Below are 23,285 nucleotides of genomic sequence, written 5' to 3' on the forward strand. Positions count from 1 at the left end.
TCATCCTTAACCACAATATAACGGATATATCGCAACTTAATAGAGGTCGTACAAAAATACCCTAATAACCTCCATTGAGCTATACCGAAAGTCCAAAAAGGAAGCACATGTAATGATTCCTCTTGAATGAACGAATGAATGAAGTGTTAACCCTACTCAATGCGAGACACGTGTCGAAATAACAAGGGGAGAAAGAGAGGGGGATATTCCCCTTTCTTGTTACGTGAGATTAGTTAATTAGCAGCTTTTGCTAAAGAAATACAGAAGCTGATTGTGTTTGATATTTTTTACAACCTAGTTATGTAGCGTTGCGTTCGCATTGCTAATTAATTGCTGGATTTTTGTTTTTTTTTTATTTTTGTTGGAATGGGTAATGCTGGTTTGGTTGACCGTGATGTTATGCTTTTATGTTATGAGCAATCAACGGTCACAGTAACATAAATTTCTGTTTGACTAATTTGAAGGTAAAACTAAATTAGGCTTGACTTCGGTATTGTTTCTTAATCTTTAACTAATGATGTGGTAACCAATGAATATAATTATTATTCTTCCTGTAGCTGTGTTACTGTTGAGACGTGTCTTTCTATATGAAAAATGCTCAATATTTCATCATAAGAGCACAAAATATATGACATAATTTTTTTTTATTGAGCATTCAATTATTGCCGATTTAGTCTAAAAACTAATTTAAACATCTATTGATGTTTATTTATTTTAAAAACAAAATTAAGTGATTATTTGATAGATGCGGAACAAAAATTTATATATATTGATAGATAATCATAATAAAGCTTGCACATGTGTTTTCATCCATACATGTTGTATAAAATAGAACCCATTTCAATTACTGTATCCCAGAATCATTCTCTTTTGCTCTTTACTGTAGCGCCCACGCATTACTTCAGGAACAAACTGCACTTCCCACATGCTATTCCTACCATTCTGGTTTTAATAAAAACTGAATAATCCCGCCTTTTATACCATCCTACGTTCTCTGTAAGTGATTTAGAAGCATGTTGTGAAAGTACCTTTTGTGATATTAAGATGATTGTTCAAATGAGGAACAGGTGTGGTACGGGATGAAGAATTGAGGACAGGTATCGGGAAAGTCTATGTGAAACTACCGAAAACTTACGTAATTTACTATAATGATTTCATTTTTTAAGATATTACTTTTTCCTTTTTTTTAATTTAGTCTTTGTACGGGATTTTCAAACACAAACATTCAAGAATCATGTATTTTAAGAGTGCCATTGTATTAAATGTAATTGACAAATGTTTCAAAGGAATCTTGATCACCTTTCGGAATAAATAATTCCGAAGAATTACTTGTTTGTTATCTTCATATGCAGCACAGTTTTACAGTATAGGCCATGCTCATTTGTTTATGTCATTAATAAGTTTTTACAACGGCCACAACTAGTCCATTACAATTTATTACTCAAAAACATATAGGTAAGGCATGCGTTTTATCGACGGCAATTCAGAAAATAATAAACTTTTCAGTGCATTCATTCATAAACCTGTAAAATATAAGGATACCGATGTACTGGCATTCTTTCCTTACTCCTTAAATATTGTTTTCTATCACGCATTATCCATTTGTAAAGAATCTCTGTCTAGAGCACGCGACGTCGCGTGGTTTGCTATGAATGTGGAAATGAAAAAAAAAACAAAAGCTTGTCTAAAAAATAGAGCAATCTTCGAATTCTCGTAAGAAAGGGAAGGGAAAAATGTTAGGAGGGAAATTTACCATGGTAAAAGATCATAAATTAGTATTTAGAGGAAGATTTTTCTACATTGACTATTAATTAAATAAACAAATATCAATTGCGAAGATAGTTTTGAAAGGTGGGTTTTGGTTATGTCTGAAATCGGCAATTAGTCAGCGAGATGGCCAATGTTAAAAAATATATTACATTACAGTATAATCAGTTTTATTTCTATATAATGAAGTTTCATTAAACTGGAATAAATGCTGTACGTATTGTTCTGAAAGGTCGTGCTCAAATACTGAACAAGCGATTTTATCTGTGAACATTATCTATGTGGGTTGTACTGTTTACTGTAGGTTTTGTGTGTGGGTGGATTGTATCAAAATGATTTCGGTAAGTTTTTATTTTCTAGTTATTGCAACAACTGTAAAATAGATACATTGGAACACGCCTTGACACCAAGATTACTGATCTTCATAATGGCAAGGCAACGACGAAAAAGAAAATTACTTACCACATTAGCATCTGACTGAAATGGCATATATTTTTAGTACGGTACTTATAAGTTCTGAATAGATAGGATAAGTCCAGAATTTTATAATTTAATACAGAGCCTCACAAAGCTATTTACACAGTAAAAAATGTTTAAATCTGAAACAGTAACAGTTATAACAGTCTTACAATAAGAGCTAATAGTAGACAACTAGACAGCCTGGTTTGTTCATTTTCAGTTTAATGAAAGCCTACAGTACGGTGGTGAACGTTTACAGGCTTAGACTAGATGAAAACTTACGACTCTGTTCCTGTTCTGTTCCATAATAAAATAGCATTAGAGTTTGTTTTAATTTCACTTCTGAATGAGATGATTGTTTGTTTGTCTTCAAAATGGGAAATGTAACACAGGAATAAGTTGAAAGTTGTCCTTGATTTAGTGGGACAGTCTAACTTGTTTGCTACATTTTAAGGTCTTATTATCAACCTACGTGTAACAGTACGTGTACGGTGTATTTTACTTCTAATCTATGTTTTATGAAACCGGGTAAAAATCTAGGTGCCGTTATGCATTGGATAAGCTGTTAATGATACCCCTTGCGACATAAGGATTTATTTATTTATTTGGATTTTCAACAAGAAAAACACAATACAGGCATATTTACAACTATAGCATGAAACAATATTGTATGCTTTCTTATTTATAGATTAAACGGCTTAGCGAGGAAGACTTTAAAAAAATAAAACTCTAAATTTTTAACATATCTGTTGGGAACGATAATTTGTAAGACAGATCATTGTTTATAATAAATCCTTGCTATCATTAATCATTCCACCCTTACAAAGAGTTTCCCTGCAGTAAAGGTCAAAATCCATTATTTAGTTTACATAAAACAAGTTAATTATCTCGAAGGCGAAGCAACTTTCAAACTTTGTTAAACAAGGGAACGTCGATAAGCTTTTAAACTGTTAAGAACAATGTTTTTAACAACTTAAATATGAAATATACTAGATAAACAAGAAGTACGTAGAATTACTCTCATTATGATTTTTAAAATAAAAACAAATTTGCAATAATTTGGTCATCTATCAAATGCAATACGATACTTATTGTTACCATTTTTAATATATTTTTGTTATTGTAGTGGCATCAATAAAACCAGTTTTCATCATTGTAAATTTCAAGTGCCTAGCTATCACAGCTCATTACATACAGCCAAGTTTCAGACGGACAAACAGACGCACGAGCCTTAGTGGGTACCGTTTTTACCCTTTCGGGATGGAACCCTTAAAAATTACAACATAATTTACCCGTTATATAAGTATGATTATAAGACTACCTTTCTGTGATAGGTAGGTGACCTTAGGTAATTGAAATATTGTGATTTTAGAAAATTGTTTCCTTACTATTATAACTCTCATTTTTATAACCTACGTCCGTCGTATGGTGTTCTAGATTGATTGTAATCCTTCCCAGTTATTCAATCCAAATACTATTTAATATTTGTAGCATATAAAAACCTATGCAGCGAACTGCTGAGGGAACGGGACGACAGTGAAGTAGAAGTGAAGAAAATTATAGATAAAAACACTAGTCTAAAAAACGAATTATCAGATCTGCACATATCCCATTCTGAAGTCCTTGAAGAACATCAGAACCTGCGTCAATTGGTTGCAGAGTTTCAGCGGTGTATGGACACACACGAGCAAGCCTTGAAACGTACTGCCGAACTAGAACTTGAGTTGAGTGTGGCCCATAAGTCCCTCGCCTCAATGGAGCTGGCCAAGTTTCAGGAACAATCCACTACCACCTGTAGTCTTTTTGATGAGTTAGTTGATAGTGGCTCCACGCTTATTTGTAATGAGAACCCTGTAAACACTGTAACTATTGACTTGACAGGAGATGTGTCCTTAACTGAATATACTACATTTAAGAGCCATAATAAGATTAAAAAGTATATCAAACTAAATAAAATTATAAAGAAACACAGGAAATCACTGCATCATTTAAGTATTAGTAAAAACAATAATATTAATCTTAGGAAAAAGCATGTAATTTTAAATTCACAGATACAGGCCTTAAATAGGCAACTAGATCAAAGTAGGATTATGTATGATCAAGAGACAGCTATCCTCCAGGAACAGCTTGAGTCTAGGGAATGCACTCTGCAAGATATATTCCATAAATATGAAGCGTCACAAAAAGAACTGAGTGAACGCATGGTGGAGGCCGGTGAGTTGGTTGACTTGGTCAGGTACAATGCGGAAAGATATGAGTCCCTGACCAACAATCTGTGTTGTGCTTGCTCCTGCTCACCCCCCACGGCCTCTGTCAAACCTCAGAGTGCAGAACCTGTACCGGTGCTCACTAAACCAGCTTTAAAAAAGGTTAGCTTGCAAAAAATAAAAAAAGATAAAATTATAAGGACACATATCTTTTCAGATAAATTAGGTCAAGGATTAGGTAGTATCATTTGTTCCTGTTCCCAGCAGAGTGTACTGAATACCTGTTTACCCGGTGCCAGTTTTAGCAAAATTTCAAGACAAATTGCTTTGTCTAAGTTTAATGCAGGTTCCACTGGTATTTTATTATTTGGGGATGGCCTGGCTGTCAGTAGAGCAAATATTATTGATTGTATGGATTCAATGTTACAAATTTGTGAAAAGAATAAATGTAAATTTATTTTCTGTGCTCTGCCCTACTCTAATTCATTAACTTATGAGCAGAATATGCATATATACAATTTAAATTTATTAATCTATAATATTACTTGTTATAACCAAAATTCAATTATGTACTTTGATATGAATAAATTTTGTAGGTCATTTAAAGTGACCCAGTACAGTATGTATTTGTCAAGTGCATGTAAGCGACGAATTGCTAAATTATTAGCATATAATATACCAGATTCAGGTACTTATGTACCGAAGGTTTTTGATAATGTTAGTAATAGTACTAACAATTTATATACATCTAGCTGTTTAAACAGCAAGGCGGGACAACGGAGAGGCTGCATGGATTGAATGTTATTCATCAAAACATGCAAGGCCTCTCCGGCAAAGAATTAGAATTAAGTTTATTTATTGAAAATCACGATGTTCAGGTGTTATGTTTAACTGAACACTGGTTAAGAGACTTTCAGGTGGCGGTATTTAATAGCGTCCATTATTCCATACAGAGTGCGTTTGTAAGAAAGAGTGCTATTCGCGGAGGGTCACTGATTATTGTTTCAAACGAAATTAAATGTAAAGAACGTCCTGACATTGTCAACCTTTCTGTCGAACGCTCTATTGAACTGTCCTGTGTAGAACTAGAGCAATACATTATTATTTGTGTGTACAGACCCCCTTCAAGTGATTTTAATTTATTTGAATCTGTTATGGAAGATTCACTATCGAAAGTTAAATGTAATAATAAACAAGTTATAGTTTGTGGGGATTTCAATGTTAATATTTTAGAATTAGCTCCAATTACTATCCGACTTCTGAATTTGTTCAAGTCGTTTAATTTAGATAACCTTTTTTGCGAACCAACCAGGTTTACGGCCTCTTCCGCAACTTGCATAGATAATATATTTAGTAGTTGTAAAGCAAATAAAACATTACTATTAACTGATATTACTTCTGACCATTGCGGCCAACTTGCTAGTTTTTCCCAGTTACTTCATAATAAAACTGTTAAGGTGGTCAGTAGGCCTTACACAGCGCATCGTTGTTCGCGCTTCAAAAACAACATCAAGTCAAAATTACGGCCATCACTTTTGGACTCGATTAACCCAAATGAGGCTTATGAATCAGTTTTTAATGTAGTTAAAAGCGAGTTTGAAACAATTTTTAAGTGTAAAACTAGGCAAGTCAAGTGCAGTTCTGCTGCCTCGTTTAATCAATGGGCCACTACTGGTATATACAAAAGTCGAAGTAGGTTGTATGAGTTATATGGCATGAAAAAATATAAATTTGACGCAGATTTTGTAAATTATGTTAGAAATTATTCTAAAATTTTTAAAAAGGTTTGTAACTCTGCTAAATCTAACTATATCAGCGAAAAAATTAAAAACTCTGTAAATAAAGTAAAAGCCACGTGGAATATTATCAATCAAGAAACTGGTAAGGCTACGAAACGCGATAATAACTTCGAGATTTTATCCAATAATGAACTAGTTACTGAAGCTAAAGAAATCGCCTCTATATTCAATAACTTTTTCGCAGATATACCATTAACAACAACGAGATCTTTAAAATCATCATCACTTGACGCGGAAAAACTATTACGTAATTGCGTGCCCAGTTGTGATTCTACTTTTAGTTTCGAATATGTGACTCCATTAGATATAACCAATGTTTTTAAATCACTCAGTCAAAAGAAAACCGAAGATCTTTGGGGTTTTTCTGTAAAACTCCTAGGTAATATAATAAACATTGTAGCACCCTCATTAGCTGTTATCTTTAATAAATGCGTAGACGTAGGTGTCTTCCCGGACTTGATGAAACACAGTAAAGTCATACCGTTATTTAAGGCAGGCAGTAAATGTGACGTTGGTAATTTTAGACCGATTTCAATTTTACCTGCATTCAGTAAGATTTTTGAAAAATTGATATTAAAACAACTACTACATTATTTTAATCACAAGACCCTCTTGCATAGCGAGCAATACGGTTTTACAAAGGGACGTTCAACTACCGACGCGGGTGTAGCTTTACTGAAACACATCTACGATGCTTGGGAGAACTCTCAGAACGCCATTGGCGTTTTCTGTGACCTTTCAAAGGCATTTGATTGCGTCCGGCATGACACATTATTATGCAAACTCGGATATTACGGTATCAAAAATAGGTCACTGGATTTAATTAATTCCTATTTGAGTGATAGGGTCCAATGTGTAGATGTAAATGGTAGTAAGTCCACCGGACTACCTGTGAAACTAGGGGTACCCCAGGGTTCAATACTCGGCCCATTTTTATTTTTAGTATATATTAATGACTTACCATTCTTTTTAAAAGGCATATGTGACGTTGTGCTCTTTGCAGACGATACTTCCTTAATATTTAAAGTTAACAGAAACAGAAATGACTTTAACGAAGTAAATAGTGCACTTACTCGGGTCACACATTGGTTTTCAGTTAATAATTTAGTTTTGAATGCCAAAAAAACCAAATGTATTAAATTTGCGATGCCTAATGTTAAGAATCTTGGGCCAAATATTGTTATAAATAATGAAGTACTAGAGACTGTAGAGTCAACGGTTTTTCTCGGCGTTACAGTTGATGCAAAATTAAAATGGACGGCGCATATTGCATACCTAGCAAATAAACTCAGCTCTGCGGCTTATGCGGTTAGAAAAGTTAGGCAGATTACTGACGTGGACACAGCTCGTCTTGTTTATTTTAGCTATTTCCACAGCGTTATGTCCTATGGCATACTTTTGTGGGGTAGGGCAGCAGATATCGAATCGATATTCGTCTTACAAAAGCGAGCTGTCAGATCCATTTACCAACTAGGCTCTAGAGTTTCTCTTAGGGAGCGGTTTAAAGAGATAGGCATTTTAACGGTAGCATCCCAATTTATTTTAGATAATATACTACTGATACGAAAAAACCTTCACTTATACTCCAAAAATAGTGATATTCATAGTATAAATACACGAAATAAACATAAGTTAATTGGTACATCGCACCGGTTACACAGGGTACACAATTCATTTGTGGGACTTGGTGTTCGCCTCTACAATAAACTGCCTCTCACTTTATTGGAATTGCCTTTTAACTCATTTAAAACAACGGTTAAAGATAAACTGTGCAAGAAGGCTTACTATACAATCAATGATTATTTAAATGATAAAAATAGTTGGTCGCCGTGATTTGCACAGGACGGTTTAGTGTGGATTAATGTTTGACGTGTATTTGTGTAATTTGATAGACATACTCTATGTGTGTAACATTGTGTTACCTATTTTGTTTTATTTTTAGTATAATTATACGCATGCACGTATATATTATTTATTATAAATTTTGACATGTATAATTTATTAATTATAAAATTGAATGACGTAGCAATTTATGCCGCCTCCGTGTTTAGGGCTATGCCAGGTAAATCAACGTTTGGGGTATTTATTTCAGTCTTATTTTATTTTATTAGCCGGCAGCAGATACGTCATGCTCCCTAAGTCGTCACTGCCTGCGGTGGCGTCTTGGGTCGGGTCACCTCCTTCCCTCTAATATGGCGAGGGAGGTGATGGCTGACCCTTGCGTCATACTCGTGAACGGGTGCTGCTTGCGGTGGCTGGTCGGTCTGCTGACCTTGGCCTTAGTACTTAAAGTTTAATTTCGTATAGGTTTATATACAGCGACCTCAAACTTTTGTTTGTTTGGCATGGCACCTGCACACTTATTTTTGTTATTGTTCTGTACAATTATAATATTTTTTGTAAACGGAATGACAGCGTGCTGCTGGGGAGTTTGTTGCGCCGTTTCTTCTCTCACAGCAAAAGCACTTAGGAAGCGGTGAAGGGTGGGCGAAACTGGGTGCTGTCCAATGTAAATGACCTTCAAAAAGTGCTACTTAGTAGACTAATTTGAATAAATGAATTTTGATTTTGATTTTGATATGATCAGCTATAACATAATAGGTAGGTCTTGACCCACGGGCGGACAAATCGACATAGCCAAATACCATTTCACTATTAAATCCATTTGAAATAACCCTTTCATTTCGCCGCATCTATGAAATCTCAACTGAATACTAATATCAGAAACACGAACCACCATCCAAACCCACTGCATATTAGACGAATTTGTAAAATGCATTATGCATTTATTGGAACCACCCTGGAGAACCAACCTACGGCAATCTACCTTAACGATAACCACTGAAACTTCCACCTTATTGCGAAAGCATAAAGTTCAAATTAGATTGGAAAGCAAAATGTAGTTATAACATTATTCGCTCGTGTAAATCTAACAGTAGAATTTGAAATATGTTTTAGTTGGCGATGTTATCAAGGGTTGTTTGAAGAGGAATATGTAACGAAGTTAATTTTCGTTGCTTACTTTGATTTACGTGTCTGGCGAAAGTAGAACTGTTTGGTTAAAATATCGAGGAATTTGAATCGTTTAGAGAATATTTATGGGTATGTGTTTGTGTGATACTAAGTTATATGACTTACAGAGATCGTTTGTGTTAATCTTTCATGATGTCAAATTAATAATCATCATGAGCTGATGCGGAGTCAGGATTGTGAGTCGAACTCTGGCTCTCCCGATCAATACGAGTAATTATAAAAAGTGTATTTATTACATTAATCTGTTGTACTTACCTATAACTTACTATTCTTGAATTCGTTTTCCTTCCCAACCCATACACCGGATTAACTTAACTGTATTTTGATGGAGCAACTGCCTCTTGTCGTGGTAGCTAAGTGGTTCTATGCATATATTTGTATGCACAAGGTGCAGGTTCGTTCTCAAAACTGTCAAACTATAATCATCAACTAAGTTAATTCAAAATATTGAAACCTGTAATCGCCAACCCACAGTGACAAAACGAGGTGATTAGTGAAAATCTCTACATGTGAAGAATCGTCGACTAGCTGTGGGACTATAGGCTGGTATTTTAATAAATAATGTAACGCAGTATCCTGTTTTTCTGCCAGAATTGTAATGACCCAAAAGTTTCCAACTTCTATTTAAATAAATACTAAAATTCACCTTTAAGGCAACTCATGCTCTATCTTTTTATATCTAGGCCTTTCTTCACAATATCTTACCCCTGGATAAGAGATATTTCTACAGCATCAGCGCTAATCAAATCCCTCTAATACTAAGTTAATTAGCAGTGACGAAATAACAACTGAATCTCGTCGCTAATAACAATAAATGATTCTTTTTTTTATGAACATTCAACGTTAACGTTTGCTAAAGTACCAATTATGGGTACGTCTAAATTACATTTGTCAATGTTTTTTCGACTCTACGTATTTGACAATAACAGAAAAAAGGCCTCCGTGAATGACAGTTCACATAATTGACGGGATCATGAAACTACAATACAATAAAACCATCCAAAAAATTCGATCAGACTTTAATGATGCCGAACTACCAAAAACAAATAGTCCTTTCCTCCACAATTTTGCGTCAATCACAAATAAACCTTATAATGTCTGAAAAAGGTCCAAATTACAATTCGGTGTGGGTCGAAGGGAATTTCTTGAGTACGGCATGGTATAGGTTATAGAAGGCGTAGACAGATACACTTAGGATTACGAAGAGGGAGCCTCCGAAAACGAAGCTTAGGAAGTTGCCATCGATCATTGTTGTCCCGCGTAGGCTAGGAGCGTGACCTTGGAACAGGTCCTTAGTCCCGGAGCCCGCGGCCTTCCGCTCCTCCATCATCTTCTTCATGGAAGAGAGCCTTTCTTTCAATTCGTCAATAGATTCCATCATGTCCTCCGCATCTGAAAAATCATTATAATCAAACAGTATTTGCTACTTAACGAGAGGATTGGTCTCGTTTGTAGCAGGGTTATTGGAAAGTCTCGATAGGATTTTAGGAGGTTTATGAATTTAATTTGTCGTGAAATTGACTCAACACGTTTTTGATTGGATGTTTGGACAAATCACAGTCGGATCAGTTAGCTTGTCACCAGATCATATAAATTATCTTTTCTGAAACTAGGAGAAAAATATTTGAAATAAGGTTTTATTTATTTTGAGAAAAATATGCCTTCAAGCATCTCTTATCAGTTACAATTTTCGTAAGATAAACTCTGTTATGGTTTTTATTTAGCTGCTGGGCAAAGAATTAACACAAATCCTTCCAAGACTCTCTTTTCTGGGAAACAAGGAACTAGCCTAGGCGAAAATATTCCTATATTATTTTATCAATACGATTTTGTTTATCACTTTCTTACCAATCTTGTCTCTATAAAAAATAATAACACTTAAGCATTGATAAATTAATCTAGAAAAAATATATATTGCAATGTTTCAGTTAGTAGAGATAACTCTTTAAAAATAATTACAAATATTAAAATTGCCAAGTAATCTACTAATGCATATTTAAACTAATATAATTATATTAGCTAACGGTTGGCTTGCCTCTAATTACCAATTATTACTTACTATTTGGCAAACCAGTTGAAACTTTGTTCAAAATTCTTTATTTAATTTAAGAATATTTAAATTGAATATAGGGAACGAATGAATATAATATATTGCTAACAAATTTTGCTTCTATATATGTCTTGTAATTATTTTATTATAATTTCAATTTTAATCAAATGTTAGTAAACTCTTTAATAATTATTTGATTCTTGGAAAACCTAATTGATTTCCCATTTATATCATAATTTAAGTAACTAATCTATGTATAAGCACGATTTAAGTGACTTTTTTGTATACTCATCTTAAGTTGAATGTTATACGTAAGACAAAATTAATGTAACCAACATAAACACACACAACACCTAAACAATAAGACACATACACACATGCATTGCAGAACAAAGGAAAATCAAGATAAATGTCAGATTCAACCATTTTTAGGCAATCTTTAAAATGTTGTTAAAAGAGAGATATTGATCATTCACTCTATAAACATTTAAGACGTTTTACGTTTTTAAAACAATACAATCCTTTGTATTCTTAAACGCATTTATATTAAGGCATTCTTCATCTACTTTTTACAAAAAAAAATGTCTAAACTACACATTGAACAAAATCGTCATTGAAAGAAACAGATGACTGTCAAGAAAGCTGTCAAGACGTAGTACACAGTTGTTCTGGTCAAAACAAGGGCCGGCGTTATGCTACAGGTTAATAAATATGAAACAATAACAAAAGATTGAACTTAACACTTCATTATTTAACGTTATTGCAATAATATACACATGGAACTACGCAAGGCATCATGAAATTCCAAAAAAAAATGCACAATTGCATTACACACCTTGAAAATATGAGAAAAAAAAAGCGATCGCGATTCACTGACACATAACAACAACACACAACGATATAATATGATAAACACAATGTCTTACCATCCACGGTGTCACGATTCGGGTTCATTTTCCCCATTTTTGATGATTTTAAGTCACGTTTGTTTTGTTTTTAATATTGCAAGTCAAGTCGGCGTTCTGCCGTGTACGGGAGTGGAGTAAGATGGCCGCTGCGCATGCGCGCTGGCGCGGCGGGATGCGAGGGTCCTATTGATCGCTAGCCTGGGAAACCTAACTGAAATTTGAGTCTAGATCCGAGCTCCCTTTGTTCGCAGTTCGCTGAAATCTGTTTATGTTTGAGCACTATTGAATATTGAGCGTGCCATTAATTTTTGATTTTAAAGTTGGAGTCAATAATGAGTTTTGTACGGAATTTATTTTGCTTAAGAAATCGTTTTCAAAATTACAATAGACTGAGTACTGAGTTATTATTATTGGAATAATAAAATGATGAACTAAATTTTTTAACAAAGAATAGATATGCTTTTTTATTAAATATTATAAACATTTATAAACACAAATTTAATCTAACAGAGAAGACAAAAAATAATAATGTATCAAATCAAATACAGACACACAGACAAAAAAACACAGAAATCAAAACCGATTTATAACGAATTTATAACAAAAAATAAATAAAAATAACTTAAAACAGAATCAATTTACGCCGAAACAGTATCAACAATCCAGTTTGTGTAAGAGGAGACAGCAGTATTGACTCCAGGGAAGCGAGGGTCGGCGCAGGACTGGCCGAAAGACACGATGCCAATGAGGATGTCTCCGTAGTATAGAGGACCTCCAGAGTCTCCCTGACAGGCGTCCTTGCCACCGACGTCCAGGATACCAGCGCAGATCATGTTGTCGCTAATGGTCTGGGGTCGTGAGAGACTGGCGTAACGCTGTCTGCACAGCTGACGGTTGATGGTGAAGATTTGCACATCACGAAGCTGTGATGATGAAAGGCCTCCGCTCTGAAAGTTAAATAATGTAGTTATAAGTATCACATTTTTTATTATACTTATTACATCTATAACATGAAAAGTGGGGGGACTGGCACGTAATGTAGCAGAGGTAAAATTTTAATTGTTTAGTTTCCGTAAATGTAAAGAAATCAAACAATAAGATGCTCATGGAACATAATTAACATTTTGTATTGATATAGTTTTAAAATATAAATGTTAAGTTCAGTTTTGTCATTAACTGATTGTTGTTGATTGAAGTTATTATAATTAATTAATAATTAAAAAATATATCATAAAACACTCACGGAAACTGCACCCCATCCGGCGTGGATAACAGGCAGGTTGTCAAACATCTGGAAGCCCTGGCTGACGATGGCACCAGCTTGGATGGCAGGTCCGTACACCAGGGCGTTGTCGAGGCGGATCACGCTGATGTCTCCGTCTTGGCCGTTGGATCCGTAGCTGGGGTGGTTGGTGATGCGAGCGAGGGTGATGACGACACCACCAGAACCGCGTCTCGTGGTACCGGCGCGGATACGACGGTTGCGGCGGTTGAAGAAACTGGAATGTTCAAATGTGTTTGTAATTTAACATTTTCCGCTCAATCATTTTTTTGATACATGGGGAAGATTTTTTGTTTCAACAAATCGATAAGAACTATTTCTCTGTTGCCTTATGGCGAAAGACGAAATAACATGGAAGGAACAAATGAATTGATATACTTTGGAAATATTGTTACAATTATATTGACCATTGTAAGGTGATTCTCGAGATAAAAGTTTATCCCTAATTGGTGTCATGTTTCTTCCCTCTGACTGAGCCCTATTATCAGATACTTCACAAGATTGAAAATACACATTATCCTCACACTATTTTCCTCGTAAACCTATATCCCAAGTATACCTATATAGTATGGTGTAGGCAAATGAAAAAATCAAGAAGTATAAAAAATAACTTACAGTCCGGTGAAGCAATGTGCGGCAGACAACACGTGTCTGGAGTTCAGGATGTTGGCAGCACAGACCTGGTTCCAGAGGATACCAGTACGGGATTCCACCTGCACGATGCTGGGGTATTCCTCAATGTTGGTGACCTGACCACCGACGATACGGCCGGCGTTGATAGAGCAGACCGCGGCTGAAATTGTGTGACGGGGACATCAGATAGTTGGAATTTTTGGCTTAGTTATTGCGTTATGATTGTAACAGAACAGAACCCTGATGAAAAGAATAAGTTTAATTTGACGGTTAAAGCCTATCGTATATTTTGTTATAAAAGCTTCCGAGCTCTACAATATTTTTTGGTAATATTTGTTTTATTTGCCTAAAGGTTTTTTATTTATGTACACACAACATTGAAGGAATAAAACAAGTATAAAAATGAAAATACAATGGGTACAAAGGTACTGCTTATTTCTTAAGAAAATAATTGGTTAATTTGAATCCGTTAATTAAAACTGGTCGGCCGATATCTTATTGGTAAATATGTGGATTTTCGAACCAATTTTCAGCCAGACAAAAAGTATAAGACTGCAGGGATTCTTGTAAAAAGATTTAGCCTGGCCTGACTCAGCTGTCTGACAAGCTAGAAATATGAATTGATAGCGATAGAATCGGAACTCTGAGTACAACGTTAAATTGCAATATACAGTAGTAAACTATATTCAGAGTTACTTCACTTAAACATACTACTAACCTGCAACCAAGAAAGTGATGCAAACAAGTTTCGCCATTTTGTCCAATTACAAACTAACCGAAATGACAATTTCAGCACAAACAGCCATATTTATAATAACAAGTTAATTCTATATCTTTGTCTATCTAATTGATTTACTGCGGGGATCGAAGCAAACTATTAGGAGTGGAATTACGGAGATATAAATCCAGATTAATTATTGGTCAGAAAGATAATAGGGCTCACGAATATGAGTTATAATGAACAGTCTATTTATTTAGAGGCAACTATTCTTTTACTATAATTTAACTAGATGCGGCCATCTTGGTACCGCCAAAATATTTTGTGAATTTGGATCAACAAGCACACTGTAAAAACGCGTACAAAACAAAATCATTCAAATCGGACCAGCACTTTAGGAGTTCAGTGATTTACACACGTTTCATATACATTATAACGATATATATGCACAGAAAAAGTTACGCTACCTGTTGAAAACGTTATAATATGACTGGAGATTTCATTATGTGAAGAAAAAAGCCTCTTACCATATCGACAAGGATTCAGCATTGATTACTACGCTAGCTAATTCCAGATACCAATAGTACGTGACATAGAATCCAGCTTTCCTCACGAGTTTTCCATAAGACAAGTATGTGTAGTAAAATTGTAGTTACTGCTATATTTTTAGAAACTGCTCACATTCATACAAACCCCGAAATAACCATCCCTTGAGAATGCCTCGGCGGCGAAGTTTCAACACAACCTTTCGAATCGAATTCTAGAAACAATTTTTTGCTTGTAGAACTAGGGGTTGGCTTGAGGGTTATTCCCAAACGGGGAAACACGAAATTAATATGGAATATTTTAACGTTTCTCCAGTTTTGGTTTTTAGGGTTTCGTACCTGAAATGCAAAAGCAGAACCCTATAGCCTTAATGCCTCAGAAATTGTGGCAGCTGACAGTAGAAATTTTATTTGTTGACAAACTGAATGTCTCGGTTTTTATTCTGCAATGCTTGACCATTTTGTCTATATTTCCCTTGATTATAATTGTTTTACAAACGTGTGTTACGCATGTGATATTCAGATGTGCGTTTGGAAGCCCTAATCCTTATTAATTACAGATAATACCCAAAATAAATAACAGCGATAGCAATAACACGTTAGATATTGACCATTTCATTTCTACAAACTGGTTTTTCCGCATTAGTCTTTTCTATTATCTAGCTCTAAACTTCAGTCTTTTAGGGAAAAAGAGACTAATTTATTAAAATTATTTAATTAATAAATTTTATACCCACACTTACGAATTTCTTCCTTAACAAGATGTTGCACGCGGGCTCGCCCGCTAGAAATCGAAAATGGTACCAAAAATCGGGATAAAAACTATACTCGGTTAATCCTGGTTGTAAACTACCTGTGTACCAAATTTTGTCTAAATTCGTTCAGTTGTTTTTAGTGAAAGAAAAACAAACATCCATATATGCAAACTTTTGTGATTATAATATTACATTAGGTATGTATTAGGTGATGATCAGCACCTAATATTAACAAGGCTAACTTTCGCGTGATTAATTTACTTTCTTTCTTTTATTTTTACTTGTTTTTTTTCCTGTATTTTAAATAAGTATGACTAGTTAACAAGGCTAGCTCTCCCTCTGCACTCTTTACTTGAAACTACGACTCGCGACCATTTCGAAGGTGATTCGCATTTTTATGATGATGGATCAGTCAGATCTAGGTTATGTACCCCACAAGATGGTCCTCCTCTGCTATTTGGGTTTACAAGAAATGTTTGTGAATTTAGACTGGGATTTGCTCAGACATCGACTTAAATCGAAATTAAGAGCAAAAAATAAGAACGTTTAGAACTTAATTCAAAAATATTCAATTACCTGACGATTCTGCACTCCTTTTCCAGTTTTCGATATCTTTCGACAGTGTTTTTTCTGAAATAAACGAGCAAAAGCAAGTTGAAAAGAAAAATATTACTTGTCTTCAATTTGATTACAGGTAGAGATTAGGGTAGGTAAGGTATTAAGGAATGCAGGAAGTTTCCATACAAACGATTCTCGAAAAAACAATTAATGTGATAAAAAATCGTAATCGAGTATCTAATCATGTAATTTATTGGATAGAATTATAATTATCAACAACTGCTGAGTCAAGTTGTATCTCTTAAACATACTTGTGCTGCCCTCTAGTAAAACGCGTCCGTATTAAAAGAGAACAAGTTAGTTCCACTAGATGGCAGCACCCGAATCTTTAATGATGATAAAAAGAGTTCTAGGCTGAGTAATCCATTGGTTGATTATTAAAAACTTAGATTGTAATAATTCGAAACAGAGAATCGTGAAAAGATTTAGGGGAAGCCTTTGCTCAGCTGTAGGACACCGTTGAAAAGATAAATAAAGTCATTTAAAGCTTTGTTTTTCAACGCTCTACTTTTTATTGACTTGAATCTATAACACTCTACTTGATTATATTTTATTGGACCTAAAACTAGTAATGATTTATTCAGTAATTACCTAATTATTTGAAAATTGTACAATTCTATTATCTGCTGGAAACACCTGGTAATAACTATGTAGGTAGCTATTTAAAATTGTATCAATTGTTGAAACCATTTTGTAAGAAAGCGATTTCAATTACAAAAATTATATGATTAAAAATAAATAAAAAGTAAAGGATTTAAGATGAGTGAAGTCGCAATAAAATGACTTTAAGTAACTTCAATGACTAAAAAAAAAGAAAACCATTTTTTATTTCGTGGCTGGATGAAGAGGTGATTGTTTTTGTAAAAAAAATGCGATTTAGTAGATAATAGAAATAGTAGATCGTAATTTAAAATCTGTAGCACATATCAATGCTACATATATATAGCAACAAAAGCAGCTAAAATTCATTACAATATCCCAGTGCGGAGTCGTTCTGCATACATCAGCACTGTTTGAAATCCTTATTACTCGCTACACTCACATCGAACAGAGATCAACGAGCTTTCATCAGATATTTATCCTTTATAATGATTACATGATTCGCGACTAAAGCACTTTAAAGTGGGTAGACAAGAGCCTTATTGGACGTGTATTTTTTTTTTCAAAACTATTAATGGACACTGTTATTCCAAATATTTATTACGAAATATAGCTGGGTGAATTTCAACAGGTCCAAAAAAATCTTCATTTCCGTGGATTTTTTATTCTTCAACTTTAGAACAATAAAAAATAGTGTTTTCTCAAGTTTTCGATCAGATATGCAGTTTTGCTTAATATCTAGCAGATAGCTTAAAAAACTAACGAGATATACAAGATTGAAAATTCCGTGCCACGGCGATGAAACATGCATGCACGGCAATGAAACAGGCGTCCATGGCAATGAAATGTTATTATAGTGTACAAGAATATTTAAATGATAAAGTTAATCATTGAAACAAAAATAAATACTATTAATTTATACGCAATAATAATAGAATATAATGTGTAAAAATCCAGTCACACATGATATTATTTTTATAATATAACTATAAATAGATACATTCCTGTCTAGTGGCGAAACAAACATAAGTCACGGAAATGAAACACGTGGCCACGGCAATGAAAGGAAACTGTTTTACAAGGCACGGCGATGATATTTTTTTCATTCCCGTGTATTTTTTTTCATTGCCATAGCAAATTTTGTCCACGGAAACCACGGAAATGAGAGCACGGCGATGAAAATCAAGGGGTATAATTCAATTTACTAAAAAACTGGTAATAATTCACAGTAATGAACACTTTACAAATAAGCTAAATATAAATGGCATTGTATTGAATGCTCAATCGAGATTAAAAACTTATTGAAATAGAAGTTAGACCTATCCACGGCGATGAAAGAAAAAATGTCCAGTACCAAAAAAATTGAATACTTTTAATTATAGCTCGAAAACGCAGGCACGTACACACGTCGTTCCTTGTCTAGCCTTTCGACGTTACTTATATGCAACGTTTAACGCAAAACGGGAGCGACGCAAAACGTTAGAATATGCAATATTCTCAAATATGTTTAGGACATGGCGATGAAAGGTAGTTCTGGGACAAATGGTTTTTTATTAACCATACGTTGTATTGTGTAAATATTTGAATAAATGTATTCCGAGTCAATACTCTAACTATTCACGAACCAAATAAAACTAAGTTTTAATATAAATAACGATACATTTTTGATCAATGATGACTTTAATACATCAAGGTGAGTCGTGGACAAACACGGCGATGAAAGATTATGTGGTTTAACTTTTTTTTTTGGAAAACCTATTAATTATATTAATAAAATATTTAGTGCTACAGATAGATTTTTATGTCATCTACCTAAAAAAAAATGTTAGAACATTATAACAATGCTTTTTAGTACCGATTTCATCGATGCCACGCAATTTTTGGGTCCGGGAAATTCACCCAGCTCTTAATGTATCGCACAGATATGCCCGCAAAATGGTTTTGAAATTATTTGATATGAACTATGTTAAAAGCAATTTAGGTCTCCAATCTCCTCATTCTAGAATCATTGACGAGTACATATTAAGTACTCTCTCTATAAACTCATCCCTGACTTAGATATTTTTAACGATAAATTGTAAATAGTTTTAGCTACAAAATTGATAAATACATCTTGAATCTTGCCTCACACGATTAGTATCATTTGGGTTTTTTATTTTTACTTTTCGTATTTAAAAAAAGCCATGTATTTTTTCCATACATTATAATCCTTGTGGATGTTTGTATGTTTGTTACTCAATCACGCAAAAACGGCTGAACGGATTTGGATGAAATTTGGCATGCATATAGCCATTAACATGGAAAAGAACATAGGCTATCTTTTATTCTAATTTTTGAAGAAGTTCAAGAGGGAAAATTTAAAACGTGTGTAAAAGCTATAAGATCACTAAGGTCCCCGTTTCCATGTGAATACGGGATGTATTTACATGGAAACGGGGACCACCGAACTCTATAAACTGAAGTCCACGCAGACGGAGTCGCGGGCACCAACTAGTTGCATAATATTGAATTGCTTTTCGTATTTTAAATAAGTATGACTAATTTATTTATTGTTTTTGTCTTGAGCTAAATTATAATATAAGCCATGTACGCCTTTTGACATATACATAGCAATAATTATTTAGTAAAATGTTTTATTTACTACATACAAAATTTGTTACAATGTTATATACTCTCATTTTGCTTCACGTATTTTGAACGGTGTTGTCACATGCTATTGTGACAATAAAGATGTAATAAAACCGAAAATGATGCTTGATTCGTGATTTCGATGATGTTCAGTAGAAGATGATCCATCTCATTCTATAAGATCACACGAATATTTATAAAAAAACGAATTAAATAAATAAAATAAATATTTAATAATTTAGACAGTTCAAATCAAATTAATAAATTAAACAGCGTTGCTAACGATCCAGCTGGAGAGATAGGAGACGTCGGTGGCGACCAAGGGGAAGTTGTCACCATAGGGACTGCCGAAGGCAACCATACCGACGAGAACGTTGCCGTAGAAGAGGGGCGCACCGCCGTCCCTGACGCCGAGGTTCTGGCCGTCCTCGTTGGGGAGGCGGGTGCACAGCATGGTCTCGGAGATGGTGATGGAGATGGGGAGGTCTCCCAGGGAGTACTTCTCCTTGCAGGTGTTGCGGTTCACGGTGTAGAGGCCGTTGCTGCGGAGCTCGCGGTCAGCCCAGATCTGGTCTTGCTGTTGACAAAATTTTTAGCATAACTATTGCAGCCATTTAGAAAGTAAAAAATTACATTGATCGACCATAAGGTTAGCATGTAGCAACCAAATAATTCTAATCTGCCATAACTGCCGGAGGCACAATCATGGTTTTCTATATCGTTATCAAAAAGCATTTAGTAAACAAGGATTTAGAAATGTAACAATAGTTCTTAGCTTAATATCTTAATTGGCTAATACTTATCTATCATGAAAATATTTTAATGCTAAATATCAGTGGCGTGCACTTGGAGAGGCCTATGTCCAGCAGTGGACTGCGATAGGCTGATGATGAATATGATGATGATGATGAGCATGATGAAATGATAAATACGAGCAGTTATGATGGATATTGCACAAATGTATGTATATACAGTAGGGAATTAGATAAGTGATCTTCTAAAATAGAGGAGATGCTACGCCTAATCTACGTTCTTTCTAGATGCTAAAATACAATTTAATTTCAAAGTAATTGAAGGACTTTGACATTTCAGGCTTAAGGTTTAAACTTTTCAACTAGTTTGTACATCAATCACACCAAAAGAAGAATTATATAATTTCAAGGTAAAGATCGGCCAAATGAAACTTACAGTAGTACGTCCCCAGGCAGCGACAGTCACGGGCACGTTGTCGGGGAAGTAGAGACCGGGAGCGGCGATAGAGGCCACGTTGATAGAGGGGCTAGCGTAGAAGTAGCCGTCGATGGAGACAATGCTGACGTCGTAGGTGAAGCCGTTGCGGATGTTGAAGTTGGGGTGGTTGATGACGGAGTTCACTCCAGCGAGGACGCCGTCGCGGCCGCGGTAGGTGGCGCCGGCGCGGACACGACGGAGACGAGGTTGGAAGAGGCTGGAGGTGTAGAACAGCTTTTAAATAGATTATTTGAAAGGAACTGTTTTGATTTCAAAGACACTTTGAAATTATTACTCGATGTTAAGGCTTATTCTTTCTCCTAAAACAGTGAAATGGTAATAGATGGATATTTAAAAAAAAATACTTCGTTTCTTACAGAAAATGCTAATTTGCAATGTTATTTTTTTATTAAATATAGTATTAATTCCTATATCGTTGGAGGATTTTTTTAAAGAAGAAACATTCGTAATGGTATATTGTATAAATTATTCTTGAAGAATCTCTAAAAGGCCTTAAGAAGATTTGTGAATTCCGGAGGACTTTTGTTTTGTGATAAATGTTAATGTATTAAGTTACTCACGGTCCACCGAAGCAGTGAGCCACGGACAGGACGTGACGGCCGGTGATGAGGTTGCCCACGCAGTACTGAACCCACGCGTGGCGGTAACCGAACTCGATCTGGACCGTGCTGGGGAACTGCTCGATGGTGGCGGGGGTGCCACCCTCGGAGGCCACGGCACTAAGGCCTAGTCACACAAAAATATAACAGTTAAAGAATAATGATAAGTCAAGACTTTAGGAAGACCATTCAGCCCAAAAAGCTTTAGAAAAAATGTCGAATAGTCATCGTAGAAGACTTATAAGTAACGATTTGGCCGCTTGGGTAAGAGGATTATAAAAAAAAACAATCTTTTATCTGCAAATATGGTTTAAAGAGTAACAGTGGTATGATAATATTATAGTGTGTTTCGTACTCTGCCCTTAGGCATTCAAAATTTAATTTCATATTTCTGCTAACAGAACAAACGCGTAACAGAAAAAATATTTAGGATATGTAAAAAAATTGCATGTACCAAGAAAAAGAATCAATTTAAAGAGAAATTATAAAAATTTTAAGTTCTAACAGGTCTGTTACATTAATATTTAAAAAGGAAGACAGATTTTTGTTAGAAATATTTGTAAAACATATGTAGCTATGCAATTTGGAGCAATTTATTCAAACTTCTCAATCTGCTCAAACATTGGTTTGGTCAGAAAATATTTGTATTAGACGCTTAACCAATGCCAGTTAATCTTCACAGAATTTGTAAAATTCAATAAAAAATTTTATTAAGAAATAATTTAGGTTATTTTTTATTTCCCTAATTAAATATTCACCTGCGAGAAGAAGTACGGACCACGCGGCGAGAGAGACCATTGTTCCAATGTTCTTTGTTTCCACTGAACTGTGTTAGGAACCTGCAGTATCCACTATATATAGTAAATGGGTTATTAAACAAATGCTATCATATCTCGAACAATTTCTGTTACAGTTCCTTTCATATCAATTGTAAGGATTACCACTTGATTACTTGCCAATGCAAGTGAAGATAACAGTGCTGTTTTTCTGGAAACTTTTTTTATTGTTTTACGGTGTGGTGTGTTGTGCTTTAGAATTAGATTTTTACATGTATTTGATGTAATTTTCAAAAAAAACATTTCGTGTACAGTAGATAATTAAATCACATTTTTTGAGATTTCAAAATATATTTGACTAGCTGTCCCTACCCTTATCTATATACTTATACTTACTAATATATAAAGCTGAAGAGTTTGTTTGTTTGAACGCGCTAATCTCAGGAACTACTGGTCCAAATTGAAAAAATATTTTTGTGTTGAATAGACCATTAATTGAGGAAGGCTTTAGGCTATAAACCATCACGCTGCGACTAATAGGAGCGAAGATACAATGGAAAATGTGAAAAAAACAGGACGGGTATAAATCATAACTTATATTTTCTTCTACCCACGGGAACGAAGTCGCGGGCAACAGCTAGTGTAATATACAGAAGA

General features: G+C 34.7%; 3 protein-coding genes across 4 annotated transcripts; all 3 read right to left on the reverse strand.

Moving 5' to 3' along the window:
• Positions 1 to 10,268: 10,268 nt before the first annotated feature.
• Positions 10,269 to 12,698, reverse strand: LOC113499664. 2 transcript variants are annotated; one of them, XM_026880206.1, is made up of 2 exons: positions 12,242 to 12,698; positions 10,269 to 10,657 (listed from the first exon to the last, which is right to left on the reverse strand). In XM_026880206.1, the coding sequence occupies exons 1-2, from the start codon at positions 12,276 to 12,278 to the stop codon at positions 10,380 to 10,382; spliced, it is 315 nt and encodes a 104-aa protein (XP_026736007.1). In that variant the 5' UTR covers positions 12,279 to 12,698; the 3' UTR covers positions 10,269 to 10,379. The 2 variants fall into 2 exon arrangements, with proteins under 2 accessions (XP_026736007.1, XP_026736006.1); XM_026880205.1 differs by having other exon boundaries at positions 10,269 to 10,666.
• A 98-nt stretch (positions 12,699 to 12,796) lies between these two features.
• LOC113499660 (trypsin, alkaline C-like) lies at positions 12,797 to 14,953 on the reverse strand. The gene is made up of 4 exons (XM_026880201.1): positions 14,857 to 14,953; positions 14,121 to 14,298; positions 13,467 to 13,722; positions 12,797 to 13,170 (listed from the first exon to the last, which is right to left on the reverse strand). The coding sequence occupies exons 1-4, from the start codon at positions 14,891 to 14,893 to the stop codon at positions 12,862 to 12,864; spliced, it is 780 nt and encodes a 259-aa protein (XP_026736002.1). The 5' UTR covers positions 14,894 to 14,953; the 3' UTR covers positions 12,797 to 12,861.
• Positions 14,954 to 20,216: 5,263 nt separating this feature from the next.
• On the reverse strand, positions 20,217 to 22,714 carry LOC113499661 (trypsin CFT-1-like). Its single transcript, XM_026880202.1, has 4 exons — positions 22,611 to 22,714; positions 21,814 to 21,979; positions 21,191 to 21,449; positions 20,217 to 20,579 (listed from the first exon to the last, which is right to left on the reverse strand). The coding sequence occupies exons 1-4, from the start codon at positions 22,648 to 22,650 to the stop codon at positions 20,268 to 20,270; spliced, it is 777 nt and encodes a 258-aa protein (XP_026736003.1). The 5' UTR covers positions 22,651 to 22,714; the 3' UTR covers positions 20,217 to 20,267.
• Positions 22,715 to 23,285: the final 571 nt, after the last annotated feature.

The sequence above is a fragment of the Trichoplusia ni genome, chromosome 12 (assembly GCF_003590095.1).
Source record: "Trichoplusia ni isolate ovarian cell line Hi5 chromosome 12, tn1, whole genome shotgun sequence".
Classification (NCBI taxonomy): Eukaryota; Metazoa; Arthropoda; class Insecta; order Lepidoptera; family Noctuidae; genus Trichoplusia; species Trichoplusia ni.